This window comes from Alternaria postmessia, assembly GCF_024291825.1.
Source record: "Alternaria postmessia strain BMP 2775 chromosome Unknown scaffold_47, whole genome shotgun sequence".
NCBI lineage: Eukaryota > Fungi > Ascomycota > Dothideomycetes > Pleosporales > Pleosporaceae > Alternaria > Alternaria postmessia.
The window spans coordinates 58,067-79,185 of NW_026260120.1; the positions used below are offsets into that span (position 1 = coordinate 58,067).

The following is a 21,119-nucleotide window of genomic DNA, read 5'->3' on the forward strand; positions in this document are numbered from 1 at the left end:
CCGCCCCCCACCCCCCCCCCCCCCCCCCCCCCAACAGAAACTATCACGAAATGTCGAGCACCCAATGTACATTTACAACCCTTCCAGCGATGCTCCGACACCGCGCCCGAAACAACTCGCCGTTAAAACGTAGCTATACTAACAAGGCCGGGTCTCACCATATCGACGGCGTGACGACTGCCGCCGGCTGGCATTCGAAGCCAGATTGTGGTACCAGGCTCTTATTCCATGACGACCTTCGTCCCTACAGACTTCAGCATGTTTGCCATGTCTTGCGCTTCGTGGGACTCTCATGACCGGCCGTTCAAACTGCGGTGGACTTTATATCATATCAGTCGACGACTGGTTGGATGAAGTTCACCCAGGCGTCAAAGATCGTATGCTTACGTGACTCGACGATTACTATGCCTTGGTAAATGCAGCGGCCGACATCACGCATACCCACTATACCGCAAGTGTTGACCATAATCACGTGCTGCTTATCCAACACCATGCAAGAACCTATCATCGTGTAAAGCCCTTGGTGAGTATTGTTAGAAACAACTGTCGCATCACACCAGCATGCGGCGGCCGATGCATGAGAAACTTGAGGGGATTTTAAAGATTGTCGTTTGCATACTCCGATTACGAAGCATGACACCACATCGTTACAATATATGAATGATATTATATAAGGACAGATGAACAAAATTGGACAACAGACCATCGAGCAGAATTTGATCCCATTCAACAGGAAGAACCATTCACAATAAGCAGACCTTCTCATGTCGAGCCACATAAAGAACGTTCTCATCCTCGGAGCATCCGGCTCGGTCGGCGCACCCATCCTCAACGCACTCCTCACCGAACCCTCCTTCAACGTCACCATCGTCAGCCGCGCATCATCATCAGCCTCTTTCCCGTCCGATATCCCAGTCATCAAGATCTCGGACGCCTTCACAACCGAAGAACTTACCGAAGCTTTCAGGGGACAGGAGGCAGTCGTAGTTGCACTTACCACTGGCTCTGTTATCTCAGGCAAAAAGGATGGTCTAGCGTTTCGACTCATCGACGCTGCGCTCGCAGCAGACGTAAGACGCTTCATCCCTAGCGAGTTTGGCGCGAACAACCTCGACCCCCGGGCTCGTGCACTTGTCCCTACCTACGACCGCAAGGGCGAGATGTTGGAGTATCTTATGAAGGCATGCGAAAACAGCCAAGGCAAGCTGACGTGGAGCAGCATCTGTTGCGGAAGTTGGCTAGACTGGGCACTCGATCCTGCAAAGTCCGGCAACTTCCTCAGTATCGATGTGAAAGGGAGGAAGGCAACAGTATACGACTCTGGGACGAGGCGCTTCGCTATCACAAGCAGCAAGAATACAGGGCTGGCAGTTGCGAAAGCTTTACTTGACCCAGCCATGACAGCGAACAAGCAGATATTCTTGTGTGACTTTTCGGCTAGCACGAGACAGATTGTAAGCGCGCTAGAAGCGGAGACGAAGACCAGATTTCTTGTTGAGGAGAAGCAGAGTAGTCCGGATATCAAAAGGTTTCGAGATCAGTTCGATGCTGGAGACCTGAGTGCAACATTTCCTTTGCTAGCTATCAGTTTCGGTGCTGACGTGGATGTCGGGTATGACTTCGAGGCTGAGCAAGAGGTATGGAACAGGAAGCTGGATCTACCTAAGGTGACTCTTGAGGAAATAGTTCACGACGCTGTAGAGTTAGCGGCACGCTCTTAGGACGTTAGACACATGATGGCCTTGGTAGCTGTGCTAAATTAACCATTTTCGAGCACACGCTCGTTGCAGCCCTATGAGGACTTGGAACATTCATGCAAAGGTAATTGGAAAGAGGGTAACTTGGTCTCGTTTTCACACTACAAGATTACCCCATTTATCTTCTCCAGCTGCTCCCTCTGCTCCCTCTGCTCCCTCTGTCCCTTCTGTTTGATTTCCTAAATAGTCTTGACAGGTCCACCAGGTGGTGTATATCCCCTTTGCCCGGCCTGCACCTGCCAAAGCTGCACAAGCACTCCCTCCTTGTCATCTGGATCATACGCACCTGGTAGGCCAACTCCAGCCGGCAACGCCTTTGACCCACTTCCGCCTACGCTGATTTGAACACACGCAGGGTAGAACTGCGCACCCATCCTCGTCCCTGCAACATGCAGTCCCAGAATCTCGTGTCTAAGTAGGTACTGCAGGTGTGAAGGCATGAAGTTAGTGTATATCCCATATGCCTTTCGTACAGACATAACTTACCTCACCTGCCTTCAATCCCGCAGGTATTGTCAGAGTCCAACTTGCGCCTTGCTTGGCCAGAAAATCCGAACCCCACGGAGGAGATTTAGTGGTATCGTAGCCCATTTGATCGAATTTGACCCAGGGTGTTCCGGTGTCACCTTTGAAAGTTGAGCAGTTGGTGCCACAGGAGGCGAGGTAGTTCATCACGGGGCCTGAGTGGGAAGAGCCCCATTGATCCCATTGAAGTTTGCTTGGTGGAGGTTAGTATCGAAGACATGAGTTCGTGTTAAGGAGGCGATGGTGAGGGGGCAAAAGAAGAAAGCGAGCATACACTTTGTCCCCTGGCATAACAGGTATGACACCCTTGGCTGGCAGGTTACCACCAACATTGCAAGTTATGTCTTTTGTAGTGAAATCAGGAACAGGCCCATTATCCTTGATGCGACGAGCGTAGCGGATGGGCTCGGGAGTCAGATAGTCGTCTTGGCCTACTTGCCAGGCTAGGTAGTTTGCGCCACCGTTGACAGAGATCGACTTGAGGTAGCCATGGGCGGATGCGGTGGTGATGAGACCGAGAAGGGTGAGCGCGTTGACGAACATGGTGAGGCCAATAGACTCTGGGCTGTCTGAATCCTCTGAGCTCGATGCCTCTGCTGTAGGCAGTGGTTTATATAGCTCCAAACTCACTTCCTAATTCCATTCGGTGCAGATGTGTGTATTGTGCGACAATGCCCGACCCGGTTTCCGTATATTGGACCGAAGCTTGTTTCGAGATCATATGCAGTCTCTTGGTGGATTATTCCACGACTATTCTAGAAGGCGTGGACGTGACCTGAGATAGATTGGGCGGATATTGCTACAAGGCGGAGTGTGGCTTCCGTATCCAAATTGGGTGGCGAGGTGGAACGTCAAATGTCGTGTCCTTGCGTTGCGAAAGCGTCAAGGATGAACAATGAGAAAAGAAGCAGTACAGAGACCAAGTGTATAGAAGAGATTGACTGGGAGAAAAGACATGATCTTTTATATTGTTGATCGTGATCACAGCTATCGCAAAGTCGACACGTATATTAGGCGCAGTGACAGAGTATGTCTTTGGTTAGACTCGTGTACCATTCCGACGCCTCACATTTTCACCATGGCCTTCCTGAGTCTTCATTCCTAGATTCTAGCACTTGAACCAGCAACGAGTCATTCGATCAGTAGATGACTGATCCCATGCACTGTCGGTCCATGCTGTACGATTGCACGTTGCAACATCCCAGTGCTTATCTGTATCATCGAACTCCTCATCGCCGACCGTGCCACCGGAGTAATTGAAGACCGTCCAATCGTGATGGGCGCCAGGAGTTGGGTTGATCCATTTGATGCTGAAGCAGTAACCCTATACTTCAAACGCTTAGGCGCCAAGAAGAGCCATCGAGATACCGCCGATGAGTACGGCCGCGTCCACGTTGGTAGCGTCCGCAGCATCAGTAAAGCGAGAGAGGGAGGGTGCCGTGTAAGAGGCGCTAGCGCTAGCACCACCTGTGCCAGTAGAGGTAGTAGTCTCTGTTGTGTGGCCTCTCTCTGTGAGGTAGTGTGTAAGGACCCAGACTATAATAACGAATGATATGATCGAAAGTTTAATCGTCGCCCATTTCTGTGTGTTCGAAACGGTGTCTAGCTTAAACTGACGGGCAGGCGTGCGCTGCTGGGCAGGCGTGCGGTGGTGAGTGCGGTGGCGAGTGCGGTGGTGAGTGCGGTGGCGAGTGCGGTGGTGAGTGCGGTGGTATACAGGCATTGTCTGAGATGTGGATTGAAGTTGTGATGAATAGTTGTTAAGAGAATGTCTGGTGTGTGAGAGAAGCGGTGTCAGCTCCTCTTTATCCAACATCTCTTTGCGTCAGCACCTGCTATAGGCAGGTACGTAGAATGTAAAGGTTAGAAGGAACGAGAGAATAATTTAGAAAGAGTGAGTGCGGATGACTTCATATAAGAAGTGCGAGGCAGTAACACGTCAGCAAATAGGCAACCGCGCTTCTCATCCGTGGTTCTCGACTCGCTGACCATGGTACTGGTCAGCATCAGCCAGCTGCTTCAACTCAGACTTTTGGTACAATGCGCCAAAAATAAAAGATAATAGATTCGCTGTCATTAAGAAATACGTACCCAGTCATAGCCCGTTCGCTCCAAACGCCAATATTATGCACAACACAAACGGCTGGCCTAGGCGGAGCTTCTCATCCTTCGGTAGAAGACATCATTAGCCGACGATATATATATGAAGGGCTTCAAGCAGCGAGTAATGGTCGTCGTGCATTTCGTGCTTCCTCATTGAGCTCTTCTTCTGTCGGGGGTGTCAAGCGAATGCTTCGAAGCCAGCCGTACCACCGTCAGACATGCTTGAAGATGACCGGGCTCTTCGGCGGGGTATCTACGCTGACTGAATCGATTCTCTTCCTTGGTGTGCCGTCGGGCGAACCCACATTGTCGTACTCGTACCAAACACCCTTTACTCGTCTGTTCAGCTTGCGCGGTGGCGGGCTGATGCGAGTTGCGAGGGCGTTGAATGAAGTGGTGGAGAGTGACTGGTTGCTCGCAGTGTCTGAGATGACGTTTGAAGTGAACTGAGTGACGGAGTCGCCAAGGGTCTCAATGCTACGCATCATGCCTTGACATGTTTGTGAAAGCTCGACTTGGTTCTTGGACAGAGTCTGGAGTTGAGATACGGTGGTCTTGAGTATGTCTTTAGTCTGTTCTTGAGATTTGCGTGTTTGCTCTTGTGATTTTCGAGTCTGTTCCTGCGCTAGTCTGCTCTGCTCGTGCGACTGGAACGATGTGTTAGATAGGGCGATGTAGTGCGATGCGTTCTGGTCGACTAGCGCTTGTAGCTTAATCTGGGACTCGGAAATGGCCTTGATCTGAATGCTGTTCGACTCATTGATCTCTTGCATCGCCTGTAAGCCTGTCGATTGCGCAACCGATAGCGCGTGAACCTGCTCTGCATTGCTTTCCACTACGTGTGCCAGTCGGGTCAAGCTTTCCGCCAAGCTGTCGAGAGCCGGTGTGCTCATTTTCTCTTCAGCTGATTGTGGAGGCGCAACGGCGGGAACACCGTTTGCATGCTGCAGGGGCAGAACTATTGGCGGGCAGGTCGGGCTATCCTGGCATGTGTAGAACCACTTGTTGTGGATGTCGGAGAACTTGGGGTCCTCCATAATGAGTTCCATGTCCTCGCTCCTGACGACGAAATATTGCGGGCTTGGACGCGACGACGAGGTGTATTCCTGCTGAACGAGGTTCCACCATTGCGAACAGACTGCGGCCGAGGCGAATGTGAGTATGTACGGGGGAGATGCAGGATAGTCGCTCTATAGCATAAGTCAGTATGCCGCTCTTGCCCGGATGTTGGCACACAGTGCAATTGCATCACTCACTCTCAGCGCATAGGCGTAAAACAGGTTCCCACCCTCTTCCATTTCAACCTTCTTATCCTGGGCGGGTCGGCTCTGGCTTCGTTTGCGCGGCGAAAGTGATCCAGTGGCTGGCGGGGTGTCGGTGTTCATCATGAGTCCAGCAGCCAGCGAGATACTGGGCTTCTTGCGCATATGCTGGGGCTTTCGTTCGGGTGAAGTCTGTCTTCGGCTGTGTATGCGCTTCTCTATGTTCGAACTAGACGACTCAAAGACGGTCTGCGACATGGAAGACTCCATGAGCGCGGCGAAGTCAGGCATGCTCTGTGGTCGCGACATATCTGGATGAGAAGGCGATTGGGGCTCGGAAGTGTGATGGCAGCAGAAAGTATCGTCGAAGTTATTGGCCAAGTGACATCTGAACGACATAAAGGGACATGGGCGGCACGACTGGATATCCTGAACGCCCCAAGAACAAATAAAACCTCGAGCGACTGGGGAGGGGTTGGTGAGCTATGGTAGTGTATGAGGTTTGCGGCTGGCCGTCATCCTGGTCGATGACCTCACAGTACCACGGACTTACTGGGATTCGCGTGCGCTTGTGGGTTCAGTACCAGCAGAAGACGGGAAGTCTAGACGTCAATGGATGTCAATGTATCATCAAAAACCAGCCCACCCTGCTCGCGGGAAAAGCATCGCAGCGAACGAGGGGTTGCAGCCTGCACAGCATGACCTGACGCGCATGTTGTTGCTGTGCTACCCATCAAACGGTCCCTGTCTCATTCGCGAATGCAGGGGGTCGTGCATCAGGGTAGCGAGTTCAGGGGGGAAAAGGAACACATTCCGCTGCAGATAGGTGGGTTTGGGGAGCGCGGCGCCTGGGACAAGATAGCCGGTGCGATAGGTTCGGGACGAACGTTGGCGCGGAGCCGTGAGCGAAGTTTGGCGCGGCAGCTGTTGGCGAGCCATGACGTCGTGCACGTGCGGTCATGAACACACGGCGTCCTTGGAAAAACGTTATGCGCACGAATATAGACATGCATCGACAGTTTGCATCTCTTGTTCATGTCCGAAGCATTGTGGATACCTGAAAAAAGCGTGGCAAAAGCGTTACGACTTCGTGGAGCATCTTGCAGTATGATTGGCTGCTATAAAAAAGACTGCACATGTTTCTTTTCTGGAAACAAGCTACCTCAGCCACTCCATCTTGACAACCTGTTTGAGTGTATCCTCCGAGATCAGCGGTCACATTGGTGGAGACGAGGACTAGGAAATATTCAATCAAAGTATTGATTCATGCTAGATGTTGCTCAAGGCGTGATGTGCGAGACGCGTCGCCTGCGTATAGTCGTCGACCATCATCAACCTCGGTATGCTATCATATATGGTACCTCGTAAATCTTACCAATTCTGAGCAAGTCAACCAACATTCCGTAAGGATATCGGCCCAGGGGCCAAGAAACTTTCGTATGCGTCCGTATCAGGACGGCAAGTGGAAGAGAATGTCAACGTTGCACCAGACTGTTCAAGTAAATGCCGACAATTCTGATAGATCAGCTAGTTGGAGGCATTCTGCTCAACGCCGACCTTGACCTCGAAGTACTCCATGCTACCAAAGCCGCGCTCCGCTAGCCAATTGGTAGGTGTCTTCGGGACGACAGACTCAAATTCAGTCATCCATGGCTCCGCGGTGTCTGTCTTGAAGACGATGTGAGTGAAGGGCTTAGTCGCAGCATGAATAGGAGGCTGGACTCCAGCAAAGGTTGCAGCTGGGGCTGAGGCAGCAATACGAGGGGCTGGCTTGCGGTGGATGCGGACTGAAACGAGAGACCTGCTGCGAAGAATTGATCGCCAAAGGTTGTTCATGCTTGAGCAAGAGCGGTTCTTGAGCACGCGGCGGCCAAAGAGACGATAGCTGCAAGATGGTCAGTGGCCATGTTAATCTGATGCTAAAGACAGGAAGACTCACAGATCCTTGGCTTCACCATCAGTCTCCGGAATGTAGTTGGCCTTGAGATAGCGTCCAAACCCAGCTTCTATCTTGAGGCTGTTGGACCAGATGTCAAGAAGCGGAAAGACTTCGATGCCGTCTGAAGCACGCTCAAGGTCGTTGGCTTTGTCGCCTACAGCAATCGTAAGGTTTCCGACAAAGGGCGCGTCGTTCCGGCGCTCTCCTGGGGGTGCGAGCTGGGATACGACATCGTTAGCGGTAGGATAGAACGTCTGCAGATAGTCCACTATCTCAGTGAGGTCCATGCCAATCTCTTGCTTGGCCATGTAGATTGGGCGATACTCGATCCTCATCTGCCGGCAAACTTGAGCGAGACCCCAAAAGGGGCGATTGGTCTCGCGGAGCTCGGTCTTGACCTTGGACTTGGCTGAGCGGCCGGACTTGTTGCTGGCGCTCAGGATCTCTTCATCTTGTTCTTGACCAGCGAGGTCGGACGCAAGAGTACGCCCGCGATCTAGACGGGTTCGTGGACGGAGAGACGCGATGCGTGGCCTGTATACTAGCAGGGCCTGTTTAGGGCGACCGTGAGTGTGCATGTATACCTCGTTCCGGATTTCTACCAACAGTTAGCCGATGTCACAGTTGTTCAGAAGTAAAGCACTTGCCACCTGGGAGATCCATGAATCGGAAAGGCTTCTGCAAAGCTAGAGCACCGACACCGGTCTTCTCATTGAGAGTATCTGTAAGCTTCGCCGTCTTGTCGTCATGTTTCTTTCTGGCCTGCTTCTTGACGCCAGCACCAGTACGCGCATTGCTCTTGCTCTTGTTCCTGCGGGATGGCATATCTCGCAAAGGCGCGGCACTCACACTGAGCGCCTCGAAGCTAGGAAGAGGGACCCCGGGAGAAGGAGGGACAATGGCATGCTCGGAACCCATCATGATATTGGCGGTGTCGTCGAAAGCATTTTGGCGGGGACCAGGTGTTGACGGAGCAGGGCCGAGTGGAGGATGCTTGAACTTTGTAGAAGACCTAGAAGGGGGCGGAGTGCTTGGACGACTGGGACTGACTGTATTAGTATAGTCCATATCCCCATGCAATGAATTGGAACTTACGCCATTGCTTCGTAGTTGTTTGATCTTGTTTCTCGTGCTTGGGGAAGTTGCAATAGCTCAAGGATATTAATAGTCGATTGCTGAGTGTAGAAGTAAAGGAGGGTAGACAGTCGGAGGGGTTATATGCACCCAACAAGTAAAGGTGAGTGAGGGTGGCACGAACGATGATTGTCCCAAGCTGCTCTGACGGTGACTGGGGAAATTGCTAGAATCGAAGGTCACCTAGACATTAAGCTCATGGTAAGAGAACAGCGGTTCTTGGCGTTACAATTACAGTTCTGTAGATTGGAGAGTGGCCAAGAGATCGAATGTATCGTTGTACGATAGCTGGCACACGTCGCGTGGCGTAGTGGCGTGGTCGTGGGTGGTGCTTTCCCTCGTATTGTCAGCGTTTCCCATAGCTATTGCGACATACTATACTCAAGAGAGCATCAAAAGTCAATAGGAAGGAGAGTTCTGGGCTCTTATCAACGTGATTTGTCGTAGTGAAGCGGCAAGGACGTTTGGGTTCTGCCTCCGATCTCGCAAACGGCCACGTATACACTTGAATCCAAGACGTGTGCCGTCGGCTGATAAGATCGTCCTTCTTGAGCCACATGATTTTCTGCTTATGGATCCAGCATGCTAGAGGCAGGTGTTATCGAGTGAGTACTTGAAGTAGGCAGAAAGCACTTTCTCTCAGCCAGCTTGCCAACTCCGGAGGTAGCAACGAGCCACGCCGTGATAACGCGTAACTTCCTGCGAACATGAGTATCCAGAGTGATGAAGTCATAGCTATTCGAGATGGTTGCCGTGGTGGTTGTAGCTGGAAAAAGAGCGAACTGAGTACGAAAAGTACAGATCATTTCCTCTAGTATGCATGACGAACAACTGTGCCACGATTCCGCATAGGTTTTATGAGAGATATCTCAACGCGATAACACAAGAAGATGCTTTTGAGGGGTAACGACCTGGTCGTGTTTGATATTATCCGGTACGGCACCTCATACAGGAGAAAAATCGAACAGGTGAAGGTAACAAGCTCTACCTTACAGATTACATTAGCTCCTAACAATAGAGATTATATAGCCTAACAGCATTGTAGACTTCTAGATTCTCTATAAATATTTATATAGCTGCAATACAATTCGTTGTAGTAGGAAGAAGTACTCTGCTCTAATGAGATGTTTGGTTTCTCCCCTTGACGTAGTGACGGGGCGGAACTGTGTATCGATGACGTAGATTCTGAAGCAGGGCTGAGAGAAGCGAAAGCACAGGCAAGAGCTTGCGCCAAGCGGCCGATGATAAGCTTACTACGCGGCCATAAGAAATCTCAAGGCCCATGGTAGGCCTTGTAAGATTAATTGTGTAGTACAGCTACTGCATACAAAGAAGGGTGTATTTGCTGATGTGAAGTTCCAGCTGTTGGTCCATGATTGTCATCTGGAGACGCCTGCAATCCACTTCACTATGTACACGATAGGAAGTAGAACTTCGAGTACCGAAGCGCGCTCTCAATAATGGCCAATATCAATTCCGTCTTCGCAGTGTTTGACCACAAGGAACTTCCTAAAGTCAGGAGTGAACCCCCAAGACTTCCACATATGGTTGAAGAACTCCGCCATCTTTTCCTTATCATCACCTGTACGAAACGCGATGATACCCTGGGGGATGTGACCGGACCCGAAAGACACATGGAGGCCATGAAAAGGCAAGGCCCAGATGTATAGTCTGAGCGCAGTGATCTCGTCATTCAGTATCTTGCCTCTCCAACCTGCGTTTTCGTTGTTCAGCATTTCGTTCAGCGCTGTGACGCAACCTCTCTGGTACTCAATTTGTTGGATGCGACCGAAAGTTTGCGACGATGGATCGTCCTCGCGCTGATCTACATCCGCTTCGAACCTGCACCAAAAGGCAGAATTTGCGACCTTTTCCTTGACAAGAGGCAAGAGATCCTGTGACTTTGTAGTCCAGTTTTGCTCCGAGATGCAGATAGACTTGAAAGGATGGACGCGGTCTTGATGTGTTGTCAGGAAGGTGTTGACAAAGTCGTTGATGTCGTTACAGCATATAGTGACTTGAGTCACGCTGCGCTGTATCGGTCGGTATTCGCTTCGCACTTGTTGGGAAACGCCCGTAAGCCCAGTGAAGACTCCAGATACTTCATCGGCCTTGCGAATCCGCACGTGTCTTTCCTCGTGGACGGCGAAGAAGTGGTAGATGCGGTTGCGCAGCTCTACTTTTGTTAATTGATATACCACAGCTAGTGTGACTGCCACTTTTGCGCTTACCCGCTGCGAGCTCGAGAAATGGAAAGACCATCTTGTAGTTTTATGATGGGATGTTGAGCGCGTCACTAGGAAGGATCCGCACAAGGTCACTGCTCACATCAATTTGTTGTACTGTTCATTTGTAGGACGTGAAGGAAAGGATCTAGAAACTAGAGGCAGTGGCAACCTTGAACTCTCCGTTTGCACAACAACTTTCATCTCCAGAACACGGAGGCCTGTCCCAATCGTACAAATGATGGCCTAGAATGAGGCGCTAACAGAAAAGCAACAATGCCTACTCTTGAGACACGTGTTCTCACAGCTCGCATAATATTGATAAAGTGCGCTCCTTCATGTGTTTTACAAGTTCGTCACTCCAACTTTTGCCACTAGAGAAGCGGTTTCATCAATCAATCGCAGATACACAGTTGGTGAAGAAAGACGAATGACACCTTCGGCATTGTGATTGGTGCATGCGGAAAAGTGGTCGTAGCTGTAGCATCGGACCTATTGAACATATCTTACGAGTTGGAAACATCGACAAAGAGTCGCATGCGAGTGGAGAATTCTATACAACATTTTCGCACGGTACAGGAGGAAGGCAGTCGTAAGCAGACACCCGACGTAGGATCCCGCGCAAATTCAGAAGGAAGGTAAGCCGACCACCCCGGACACCAACCAAAGCCGGGAATCATCCCGCCGACTCCGGACGACAGTCCTCCAGACTGCCCCGCAACACCACCCCGTGACGCAACACCATTCAATGTGTCCCTTGGCGGGGTAAAGGATGCTCCGTAGAAGCTTTCGGCGGTTGAGCCTCACTCGGCAAACTTGCCGCAGCTCGTATTCACGCGTCTAGATACATAAGCTCTTGACCTCCGACTCCGACTTCTCATATATAGAACTGTACTCACCATTACTCAAAGTTCTTATACCAATACCCCGTGCTTCTTCAGCAAGTCTTCTTCACCAAAACCGCAAACATGTCAATGTCAATCGAAGAATGCCAGACGCCTCGCGCTGGCTTCCCCAAGCCTGTCCCCAACACTCCCACAAATGTCATGCAACAATTCAGCATGGCAGGAAAGACAATTGTCGTTACCGGCGCTGCTGAAGGAATTGGTGGAGCCGTCGCCGACGCCATGGCTGAAGCTGGCGGCAACGTAGCCCTCTGGTACAACTCCAACAGCGCAGCCATCACACGCGCAGAGACCCTCGCAAAGGAGCACAACGTAAAGACAAAAGCTTACAGCGTAAACCAAATCGACGCTGCTGCCGTGCAAAAAGCGGTTCAACAGGTCGTGGAGGATTTCGGTCGCATCGATGTTTTTGTCGCAAACGCTGGAACGGGAGACAGCAAACCACTTCTCGACCAGACACTCGAGAGCTACCACAACCTCATGAAGGTCAACGTCGACGGCCCAGTTTTCTGCGCCAAGTACGCAGGAGAAGTGTTCAAGAAGCAAGGATTCGGCAACTTGATTCTCACAAGTTCGATATCAGCACACATCGTCAACGTCCCCGTTGATCAGCCCATATACAACGGCACAAAGGCCTTTGTATCACATCTGGGCAAGTCGCTAGCAAGAGAGTGGAGAGAGTTTGCTAGGGTCAACATTGTGAGCCCGGGATTCTTTGACACAAAGATGGGTGCCGGACCACAGGTTATCAACGAGGGATTGAGGATGATTCCGCTAGGACGACAGGGAAACGTCAAGGAGATCAAGGGATTGTTCTTGTATCTGGGTAGCGATGCATCCAGCTACATGACTGGTAGCGACTGCATCATCGATGGTGGATACGTACTGCCATAAGCAGGTAGTAATGAGAAAAGAGAAGAATTGATACCAAAGACCGTTCTCTATTGAGGGAGGAACATAACCAACAAATACTGTTGCAAACTCATGTATGACTGCGCCTTTTGATCCTGAGCGTTCCGTCGTGATGGAGAAGAAATGATTTCGGATTACAAAGGTATATGTTCGCTAAATGCAAATGAAAAGGTTGAAACAAGATTAAAGCCGCTACTCGTCTTTACTTCTCGCCCTGTCCATGCTCTCCCTCTCAGTCGTCTCCCCGCTTCCAGCATCAACGCCTTCAGCGCCTTTGCTCTCCTCGTCCCTCCTCTTATCTTGCGCGATATCCGGTGCAGGCGCAAAGGTGCTCCTGCCTCTGATTTTCTTACCATATAGATAGAAAACCACAGGCATTGGTACAAGTACAGCTGCTACACAACCAAGCAGAGTACTGGCCCATTGAATACCCATACCTTTGAACATGAATGTTGCGAAGAGCGGGAAGACGCCACCGAAGATAGAGCGCATGAAGGTGTTTGCTGCAATGGCAGAGGCAGCAAACATGAGGTACGCGTCGACGATGTAGTTGAGTAGTGAGAGGAAGATGGAGAAGATACCGAAGCCAGTTAACAGACCACTCAGGACAGGAACAATCCAATGGATCTGACCGGTGTAGCCTGTCCAACCGAACCAGAAGAGGCCGCCTGCAAAAAGCACACCACCGACCATGCTGATGGGCAATCGCCACTCCGGGACGGGAATGTTGTTGTTGGCTTCCAGCTTTCGCACGTATCGCGGATTGTCACATACAATGATGATGAAAGCAATGACTTCACCAGCAACCATACCGAAGTATGCAAGTCCGCCAATACCAGCACTCCAGCCATATACTCCCTGGAAGACAAGTGCGTATGCGGTAAGAAAGAGGTAGAGTAGGCCGTCTAGTGCTGTTAGCCCAGTATCTCACAACTCGACGGATAGGTCAAACTTACAGATGAAGCTCATGTAGATGGTGATGAGCAACACAATTGGTTCAGTGAAGAGAATGCGCATAGGCCTGCTGACGTTCTTGACGATCAACTCCTTGAAGTCAACCTCGATTTCTTCCTGCTTTGCGTGTATACCCCAGTTCTTAGTTCGTCTCCTCAGCTCGCTCGCCTTGTTGATCAGTACCACGGGTGGGTATGTCTCTTCCATGAAGAAGAAGAGCAGCGCAAACGACAGGAAGCCCATGAAACTGCTAATGTATTCGGTCCATCGCCATCCTAGATCGCTCTGCGTAATGAAGCCTCCAATAAAGGGTGCTAGTAGAGGACCCATGAAGACAGTCGCGGAGAAGACTGCGACGGCGAGTCCACGAAGTCTGTTATCAAACATATCCGCGAAGACAGCTGCGACGATAGCGAGTGGGGAAGAGCCAAAGAGACCAGCGAAGAATCGACATATGAGAATTGTCTGAAGATCTTTGGCTACAGCTACGGCGATGCTAAAGATGGCGAAACCGAATGCGGCGATGATGAGGGGAGGTTTTCGGCCGTACAACTCGGAGAAGGGCGCCCACATCTAAGAATCGTTAGCATATTCCGTCACATTTCTGTGGCTAGCATTGACTTACCAGAGGTCCAAAAGCATATCCGAAGACGAACAGACTTGTTCCTAGGGTACCCACAACATTGGCCACGCCGAATTGCTGTGACACTGCTCCGGTAGCAGCTGAGAAGATACTGCTGCCCATGGTCGCTGTGAGGGCATCGAAGGCTAGGATGGCACCAATACCAATCTTCTTCTTCATGGGCCAGTTCTGCGCGTGCAATGGGTCTTCCTTGCCGTCAAATTCGACAACGTATTCTTCTCTGTCTGGCAGGAGCGGAGGGAAGGGTTTTCCAGCTCCCATATTGGGCAATGGCTTCTCGGTGCGGCGGCGCGTGAGGGTTCTCGATAAGCGCGAGTCGACGCGCGATGCACCAACAGTACCTGCATGCTGGCTCCTGTGTGTCTCGATGCGGCGGATGGCTTCGGGGTCGCGCTCGGTAGGATGCAATGTCAGGTAGTTGCCGCTCGAGGCTTGCGAATTGACAGTCGGTCGGCGGTCTCGTGGGGTTGAGCGGGCAGTGCGTATTTCTTCGAGGCGCGCGCTGTGTGTCGACGCAGAGCTGGCTGAACTTGCCGTCGAGGCTGAAGATGTGCTGTGTCGTGAGAGAGGCGAGGCGACTTCCTCTTCTTTCTCCCGGATGGGCGATGCAACTGCTTCTTGGGGAAACGACCGCTCACTCACGGTGCGCTCCCCTCGCTCGTGTGCCTCGATGTTCCGTAGCCGCTCATCGGGTGTCTGATCGTGCAAGTGTCGTTGGTGGTATTCTTCGCGGAATTGACGGTGCGGGTCCCAATTTGCAAAGCGCTCAGGGCTCGCATTGGCCTCATTGCGCAGCATCTCGTAGTCTTCCTCCTGCATGATGGCCACGCTCTTGTTCTTCTTCTTTCCTCAAGGAACGTTGACCACGGGTTCGGCTACGCCTGGAAACGAAGGAAAATCGCGGTCGTCGGCACTCGGGACGGAGTTCGTGAATGTTCGAGCCTGACGTCGAGCCCGTTGTGGATCGCGTGGATCTAATGTGCGACGGTGCGACTAGTCGTGACCGTATTCCCGGGAGTTGAGTGCGGGTGCTGTCAATAGTGACAAACAAGCTTCAGCCCCTCTGGTAGGAAGCCGCGCGCCCTATGTATCTGACGTGCGTGGCCATGGGCGAAAGATTTGCTGGCCTATCCATCGCCCGCGTCCGTCGCATGCGACATGGCGAGAATATTTGCCAGTATTGCCGACACCAGCGTCCTCATGCGGAATTCTGCAGCCTGAGTAAGCCACACCTAGCCGGGCGTACTAAGGCGGTCAGTGCCACTGCGAGTCTTGATTGGGCGCCAGTAGAAAGAAGTTCGCCGGCCGAAACACATCCTCGACTACGTCATGGGCAGAATTTGCTGTGTCAGCCATCGTGCAGACCGTCATCGTCACCGTGCATAATCTAGCGGCACAATGCAGGTGGGGCATCTCGTCGTCTCTAATTGATTTGCCGTCGCAAAAGGGGGAAATACATACAATTGATGCCCATTCTCTCTCCCAAAAGAGCCCTGCTAATTGCAATTTCGTACATGGCAGAGTCTTCAAGCGTACATTGCGATCACCTCCCTCTCAAACATCTTACCTAGATGCGCATGTCGCAGCTCGCCAGCCGGCGACAGCTGCGTTGCGAATATGCCACAAGTGCCGCCTTCGCGATCAATCCACCACTTGAGATTAGGTGCACCTCCCCATCGCAACATACCAGCCTTCAAACCGCCATCCGCATCATCTTCCAATGCTACTAACCCACCCAGAGCGTGTGACCACTTCCGAGCGCCAGGAGTGCCCATTGGGGCGTCGCCAGGTATCATAATGGCAGCGATATGCGGCACAGACAAGGTCTGGTCGAGCGAATCTTGTGCAGTAGACGAAATACATGGCGTAAACATGAGGTCGATACTCTCCGCCTCAAGGAGCTTACCATCGTTCCGGAGAAGCGATTTCAGAAGTCGGAGATAGTCCTCCGTGTTGCTGAACAATCCTGCGCCACCATATTCATCTTGAGGATTCAGCGGCTGTACCAGCGGGTTACCCGATGCTTCGCCAGAGACGAGATCTGCGTCAGGTGCAGGGCGAGTCGTCATTGGCATCAGTTTCTGTTTGATATCGTTGTGTCTGACATAGAAAGACGTCTTGTCCATACCCAATACGTCCAAGACATTGCGTCGCATGTATGCTTCCAGCGTGCAGTTGTTGGCCCTCGCGACCATCAATCCCACAAGATCCAGTCCGCCACCATAAGCGAAGCCAGATCCGGGCTCGAATAGAAGAGGCGTCGTGAAGCACTGCGTGATGGGTGCTTGCATGGATAAAATTCCTTCTTTGCGGACTTGTCTCCATCTCATCAAGTCAGGCGAGAGGAAATCGTAGCCGATTCCACTCGTATGCGTTAGCAATCTTCTTAATGTGATGCTTTCTTTTGCGGGTTGTAGGACGGGTTCATTGTCCGCCCAGCCAGTCAGGATCATGGGCTTCTTCCATTCAGGCAGTAGACGGTCGACATCAGCAGGCTCGTCTAGTGAGAATAGACCGCGTTCGACGCACTGCAAGGCTGCGACGGTCGTCACTAGCTTAGTACAGGAGGCAAGCCATACAGTCGTCTCGGGCGACACTGGCGGCGACGTGGGGTCCAGCTGCAATGTGCCATATGCAGCAAGAAAGTCCTCAGGATCTGAAATATCAGCTGTGGAAGACGTTAGCGGCGAACGGTGGGCCATGTAACAGAAACACAAATGACAGGCGAGGTCGCCGACGGTGCCAACGGCTACCAACATCCGATGGCTTGGTCGCATTTGCCCAGTCCATCTCAACGTGCCGCTGTCAAACGCACGCTAAACTCAACGGCCCTGGCAAGTGTTTTGGAAGAAGCAAACATGCAAAACCAGACCATACCTTTTCCAAGGGCTCTTGCAGCACCGAGAGCCACGCCTGGCAAAAGGCGTTCAGGGCCAGGCGTAACTGCCGACACAAAAGCGTCATTGAAAGAGGTGGAGGTTGACATTTTGAGTGTGTATACAATAGGCTGTGTTTGGATTACTGGTTATGAACCTCATCTCCAGGAACCATCCCATTATATCTGTGTGCATCTGAATTGAATCCTTCATCTTCACCTTCTTGTGTGACTCACAAGAGGGCGTCTGTTTGCTCGAGGATAGGGGAGAAGGGCGTCGTAGGAACGAGGATGCTGACATAGCTATCTTGAGTAGGTTTCTCTTGCAGGTTGACTGTCGTCGCACCTTGCCGTTCTAGATACTAGCGCAAGGCTGGAGTCATCGAATCCGCCTGATTACGCGCGGATGTCGTGTTTCTCCGCGCGACGTCTCTTTCTCCTGCGCCCTTCACGCAAGTCTCTCGCCTTACTTGTGCAGTCGCGGGAACAGGTATCCCAAGAATTGCATCACATGTCGCTCACAGCACCCTATCCTACTTAGGTAGACAGGCCGCTGTTGCAGTTCTCGCGTCCGCTTTCGCGCTCCAGACTCCACGCCGCCCCCACTTTCCGGACCCGATCCCACCACACGCCAAGTCTGATGCACACCAGGCAGGGGGTGCGAACGCTTCCTCGTCGTCTCACCGGTACCTGACAGCTCCAGATCTACCCGGCTTTACTTTTTTGCTTCAACTCTGTTACCTTTTCCTGCAAATTGCGAGCTTATATTTCTGCGACCTAGCTGCGAACCTGTTATTGCGCACATGTGATGACGGCATGTTGCAACCCCCCGTCATCTCCGCATTTAACTTTCGGACCTGTTGATCTCGTTTTGGTTCAAAGTTGCAGTTCCACCTAGTCTTCCCAATTCGAAAGTGACTGCATACGCTCGCCACCATATGCAACTTTGTCACATCTGGGCCCTCTACACCACTTTGAACTGCAGACCCGTTTGCCTGCATGGCTGAGGAATTTCTAAGCTCGATAACCGACAAGATCACGTACGATGATATCGATCGAAAGGCGCCACTTCGGATATATTCTTGACAAGGACCACCGTGGCGGGAGTGCCCGACTTCCGTACATTCATATTGGCTCGAAAAATGTCGGTTACGCTTGTTTTACCATCCATGCGAGGCAACGCAAATTCGGATTCGCGTTTCGTCAATATCCCCATGTGTTTTTGTGGTCAAGCAAGGAAGAGCACCCTTAATCCAGTCGACCCGGTCCGACATCGTCACAATGCTCCTTACTCTTCCTAGGGCCCATGGTGTACGCGCAAGGAGCGGCAGTCGACGATAATTTCCTTGCAGCTACCCACACTGAAGATATACCAGGGTCCAAGGTCGAGTGTTTATGCTGCAGCCACTCCACTTGGCCCCTCAATCAGACCACTGATCAGTAATGACCAGAGTAGGATATGGTCCCTGGAGTGCATGTTATAAAGCTTAGCGAAGAGTCGGTACACCTGACCGATCAGCATCTTGGACACTAATATCAGCCACGCGAACTATTGCATACGGAGTATATCCCATCTCCGCGTTGAGGTTCGTATATGCGAGTGGGTACATAGCCGGAAAGGCTTTCGACTGCCGTTATGCGCTCGTTCAACGGCTACAATTCCCACCGCCTGCATTGGTCGATTATGTCTTTTTGTTTTTTGTGGTTGACCCACTCCCATCAAGCCCTGGTGGGTTTGTTACGCCTCCCCACGCCCCTACTCCATTTAACATGTCCCACACTTCAAAAGCCACCACGCACATATGGTAGGCATCCCTTCGCTAGAAAAGCCGTTGCTGAACTTTCTTATACTCTGGACGCAATCCGCGGAAGACAAAACTTTCTGACTTATTTACACAATGCCTGGCGGCATACATCCTCCCCTCGATGTCAAGCTTAGTTGGCCAAAACCCAACTATGTCGATCCGGTACTTCGACCAAATACCATTGTGCTGCTGGCCTGCATTATGGGACCAATCACTGTCGTGATGACTCTTGTAAGGATGTGGGTCAGAGTCTTTCATCAACGTTGTGCTGGTTGGGACGGTAAGTCAAGACTCTACGAAATGCATGTGAGACATACACTGACTCCGTGCCTTCACACATATAGACTGGCTGATGTTCGCTGCCCTCGTAAGCTGCTCGTAGTGCCTCGCAATGGCTATGCTGACAATGATAGATCCCAACTATCGCGTTGACAGTTCTCTATCCTCTCGGTAATGTCCGAAGTCTCTCAGTGAAAACAAAGCTAATGCCTTTTTAGCGAGTCATCAAGCGTTCGATCGACACATCTGGGACCTAGACTACCTATTCGACCCCGAAGTTATCGTCATCGCCCGCAAGTACGTTCTGGCAACAGAGTGTATATTTTGTGTCGCAACTGGTCTTATCAAGGTCTCCATTCTGCTCTTCTACCGACGTCTCTCATCGCGAGCCGTCTCGAGGAAGTTCGTCTGGGTGACATGGGCGAGTATCATCTTCATCATCGCCTACAGTATCGCCTTGACCCTGGCCCCGATTTTTGGTTGCCAACCAATCTCAGCGTTCTGGGATCAAGTCAATATCATCAAGGTGCTACAGGGGTACGAATTCCACTGCTTCGATGAAGGTGCCGATGTTTTGGCTGCTAGCATTATATCAGTGGCGCAAGACCTCTTGACCGCTATACTTCCTACCTTCCTCTACTGGAACCTCCAGATACCGTTTCGACAAAAGCTAGCATTGTTTGGTATCTTTGCTATGGGTTACGGTGTTGTTGCCCTTGGATGCGTACGAGCTTACTACAGCTGGTACACATTCTATGGCACGTACGATGTCACATGGTCGACGTGGAACCTATTTCTCACTTGCATGCTTGAGCTGCATATTGGATGCCTGTGTGCGAACGCTCCCGCCATGAAGGTTTTCTTCAAGCATTTCTTCCACGAGAAGCTTACTCAGCGGTCAAGAACTAGGACACCAGCAGGCTCCGATGATCGCCAGGATAGCGCGCAAACCAAGTCGAAACATTCATGGAGGAAGTTCGCGCCAAACCTCACAACCGGAAGCTGGGCGCACAGCTCCAAAGGGTATCACGACTCTCATACTGGCGTATCTGTCGACCCACATGGTGGCGTACATGTCCACAAGGAGATACAAGTCACACGTTCGCCAGTGAGTACAGCGTTTCCATCCACCGGTATCCGGCCATCTTCAACCATCACAACGGATATGATCTGCGACCGTGATTACGAAGACATCGAGCTTGGTCGCTACACCACGGCGCACAATTCCCATGCATCCAGCATGCGATCCACCAGGCTCTTTGAAGGACATGACTTGGAGGCACTTCCCCCGCTACCCAAATCTCCTGCATCACCAAGATCTCCAGCTAGCTCTGCATCCCTCGTGTCACATCCTCATACACCAACGGAGAAGTCGTCTTTGACGCCCTTGCCAGCCATTGTACTGAGCGATGAGGTCGAGAAAGAGAGGAGCGCAACGCCCATGCCACTGTCGAACATGCATCAGTCGCCCTACCCACCACGGGGCTTAAGCCAGAAGAAGCCAAGCTGGCAGTCGTGGTCATGAAGCGTGCCGAGCATGCCGCATGAAAGACTTGTACTATCTAAGATACCCCTGTCGACCTGCATTAATGAAAGGTAGGAGCTGTCGCGTCGATCGCGCAAGATCCTCAAATTTTCGTCTCTTTCTGTAGCGTTTTTGTAATGTCCACTTTATGATACCATGCACGCTAGCTTGTTGTCCCCCAAAAGCACGTTTGAGATAGACCAAAACACATGCTTTTTATCCTTCATCCTGTTGGCATGACTCCATCCCTGGATCTGACCTGTAAAGTTCGTCATC

The 21,119-nt window shown here is 51.5% G+C and overlaps 9 protein-coding genes across 9 annotated transcripts; 3 read left to right on the top strand and 6 right to left on the bottom strand.

The window, feature by feature from the left end:
- Positions 1–764: 764 nt before the first annotated feature.
- J4E82_007196 (uncharacterized protein) lies at positions 765–1,721 on the top strand (the record flags this gene model as incomplete). The annotated part of the gene is made up of 1 exon (XM_051733443.1): positions 765–1,721. The coding sequence occupies one exon, from the start codon at positions 765–767 to the stop codon at positions 1,719–1,721; it is 957 nt and encodes a 318-aa protein (XP_051586766.1).
- A 215-nt stretch (positions 1,722–1,936) lies between these two features.
- On the bottom strand, positions 1,937–2,825 carry J4E82_007197 (uncharacterized protein; the record flags this gene model as incomplete). The annotated part of the gene is made up of 3 exons (XM_051733444.1): positions 1,937–2,179; positions 2,244–2,475; positions 2,557–2,825. The coding sequence occupies 3 exons, from the start codon at positions 2,823–2,825 to the stop codon at positions 1,937–1,939; spliced, it is 744 nt and encodes a 247-aa protein (XP_051586767.1).
- Positions 2,826–4,597: 1,772 nt separating this feature from the next.
- On the bottom strand, positions 4,598–5,956 carry J4E82_007198 (uncharacterized protein; the record flags this gene model as incomplete). Its single annotated transcript, XM_051733445.1, has 2 exons — positions 4,598–5,575; positions 5,642–5,956. 2 exons carry the CDS (start codon positions 5,954–5,956, stop codon positions 4,598–4,600), a joined length of 1,293 nt encoding a protein of 430 aa, XP_051586768.1.
- A 1,218-nt stretch (positions 5,957–7,174) lies between these two features.
- On the bottom strand, positions 7,175–8,686 carry J4E82_007199 (uncharacterized protein; the record flags this gene model as incomplete). Its single annotated transcript, XM_051733446.1, has 4 exons — positions 7,175–7,532; positions 7,587–8,184; positions 8,234–8,631; positions 8,682–8,686. The coding sequence occupies 4 exons, from the start codon at positions 8,684–8,686 to the stop codon at positions 7,175–7,177; spliced, it is 1,359 nt and encodes a 452-aa protein (XP_051586769.1).
- A 1,488-nt stretch (positions 8,687–10,174) lies between these two features.
- Positions 10,175–10,982, bottom strand: J4E82_007200 (uncharacterized protein; the record flags this gene model as incomplete). The annotated part of the gene is made up of 2 exons (XM_051733447.1): positions 10,175–10,896; positions 10,952–10,982. The coding sequence occupies 2 exons, from the start codon at positions 10,980–10,982 to the stop codon at positions 10,175–10,177; spliced, it is 753 nt and encodes a 250-aa protein (XP_051586770.1).
- A 931-nt stretch (positions 10,983–11,913) lies between these two features.
- On the top strand, positions 11,914–12,744 carry J4E82_007201 (uncharacterized protein; the record flags this gene model as incomplete). Its single annotated transcript, XM_051733448.1, has 1 exon — positions 11,914–12,744. The coding sequence occupies one exon, from the start codon at positions 11,914–11,916 to the stop codon at positions 12,742–12,744; it is 831 nt and encodes a 276-aa protein (XP_051586771.1).
- Positions 12,745–12,954: 210 nt separating this feature from the next.
- Positions 12,955–15,178, bottom strand: J4E82_007202 (uncharacterized protein; the record flags this gene model as incomplete). The annotated part of the gene is made up of 3 exons (XM_051733449.1): positions 12,955–13,667; positions 13,719–14,289; positions 14,342–15,178. The coding sequence occupies 3 exons, from the start codon at positions 15,176–15,178 to the stop codon at positions 12,955–12,957; spliced, it is 2,121 nt and encodes a 706-aa protein (XP_051586772.1).
- Positions 15,179–15,885: 707 nt separating this feature from the next.
- Positions 15,886–17,345, bottom strand: J4E82_007203 (uncharacterized protein; the record flags this gene model as incomplete). Its single annotated transcript, XM_051733450.1, has 2 exons — positions 15,886–17,027; positions 17,237–17,345. The coding sequence occupies 2 exons, from the start codon at positions 17,343–17,345 to the stop codon at positions 15,886–15,888; spliced, it is 1,251 nt and encodes a 416-aa protein (XP_051586773.1).
- A 1,787-nt stretch (positions 17,346–19,132) lies between these two features.
- J4E82_007204 (uncharacterized protein) lies at positions 19,133–20,843 on the top strand (the record flags this gene model as incomplete). Its single annotated transcript, XM_051733451.1, has 4 exons — positions 19,133–19,319; positions 19,384–19,406; positions 19,453–19,489; positions 19,537–20,843. 4 exons carry the CDS (start codon positions 19,133–19,135, stop codon positions 20,841–20,843), a joined length of 1,554 nt encoding a protein of 517 aa, XP_051586774.1.
- Positions 20,844–21,119: the final 276 nt, after the last annotated feature.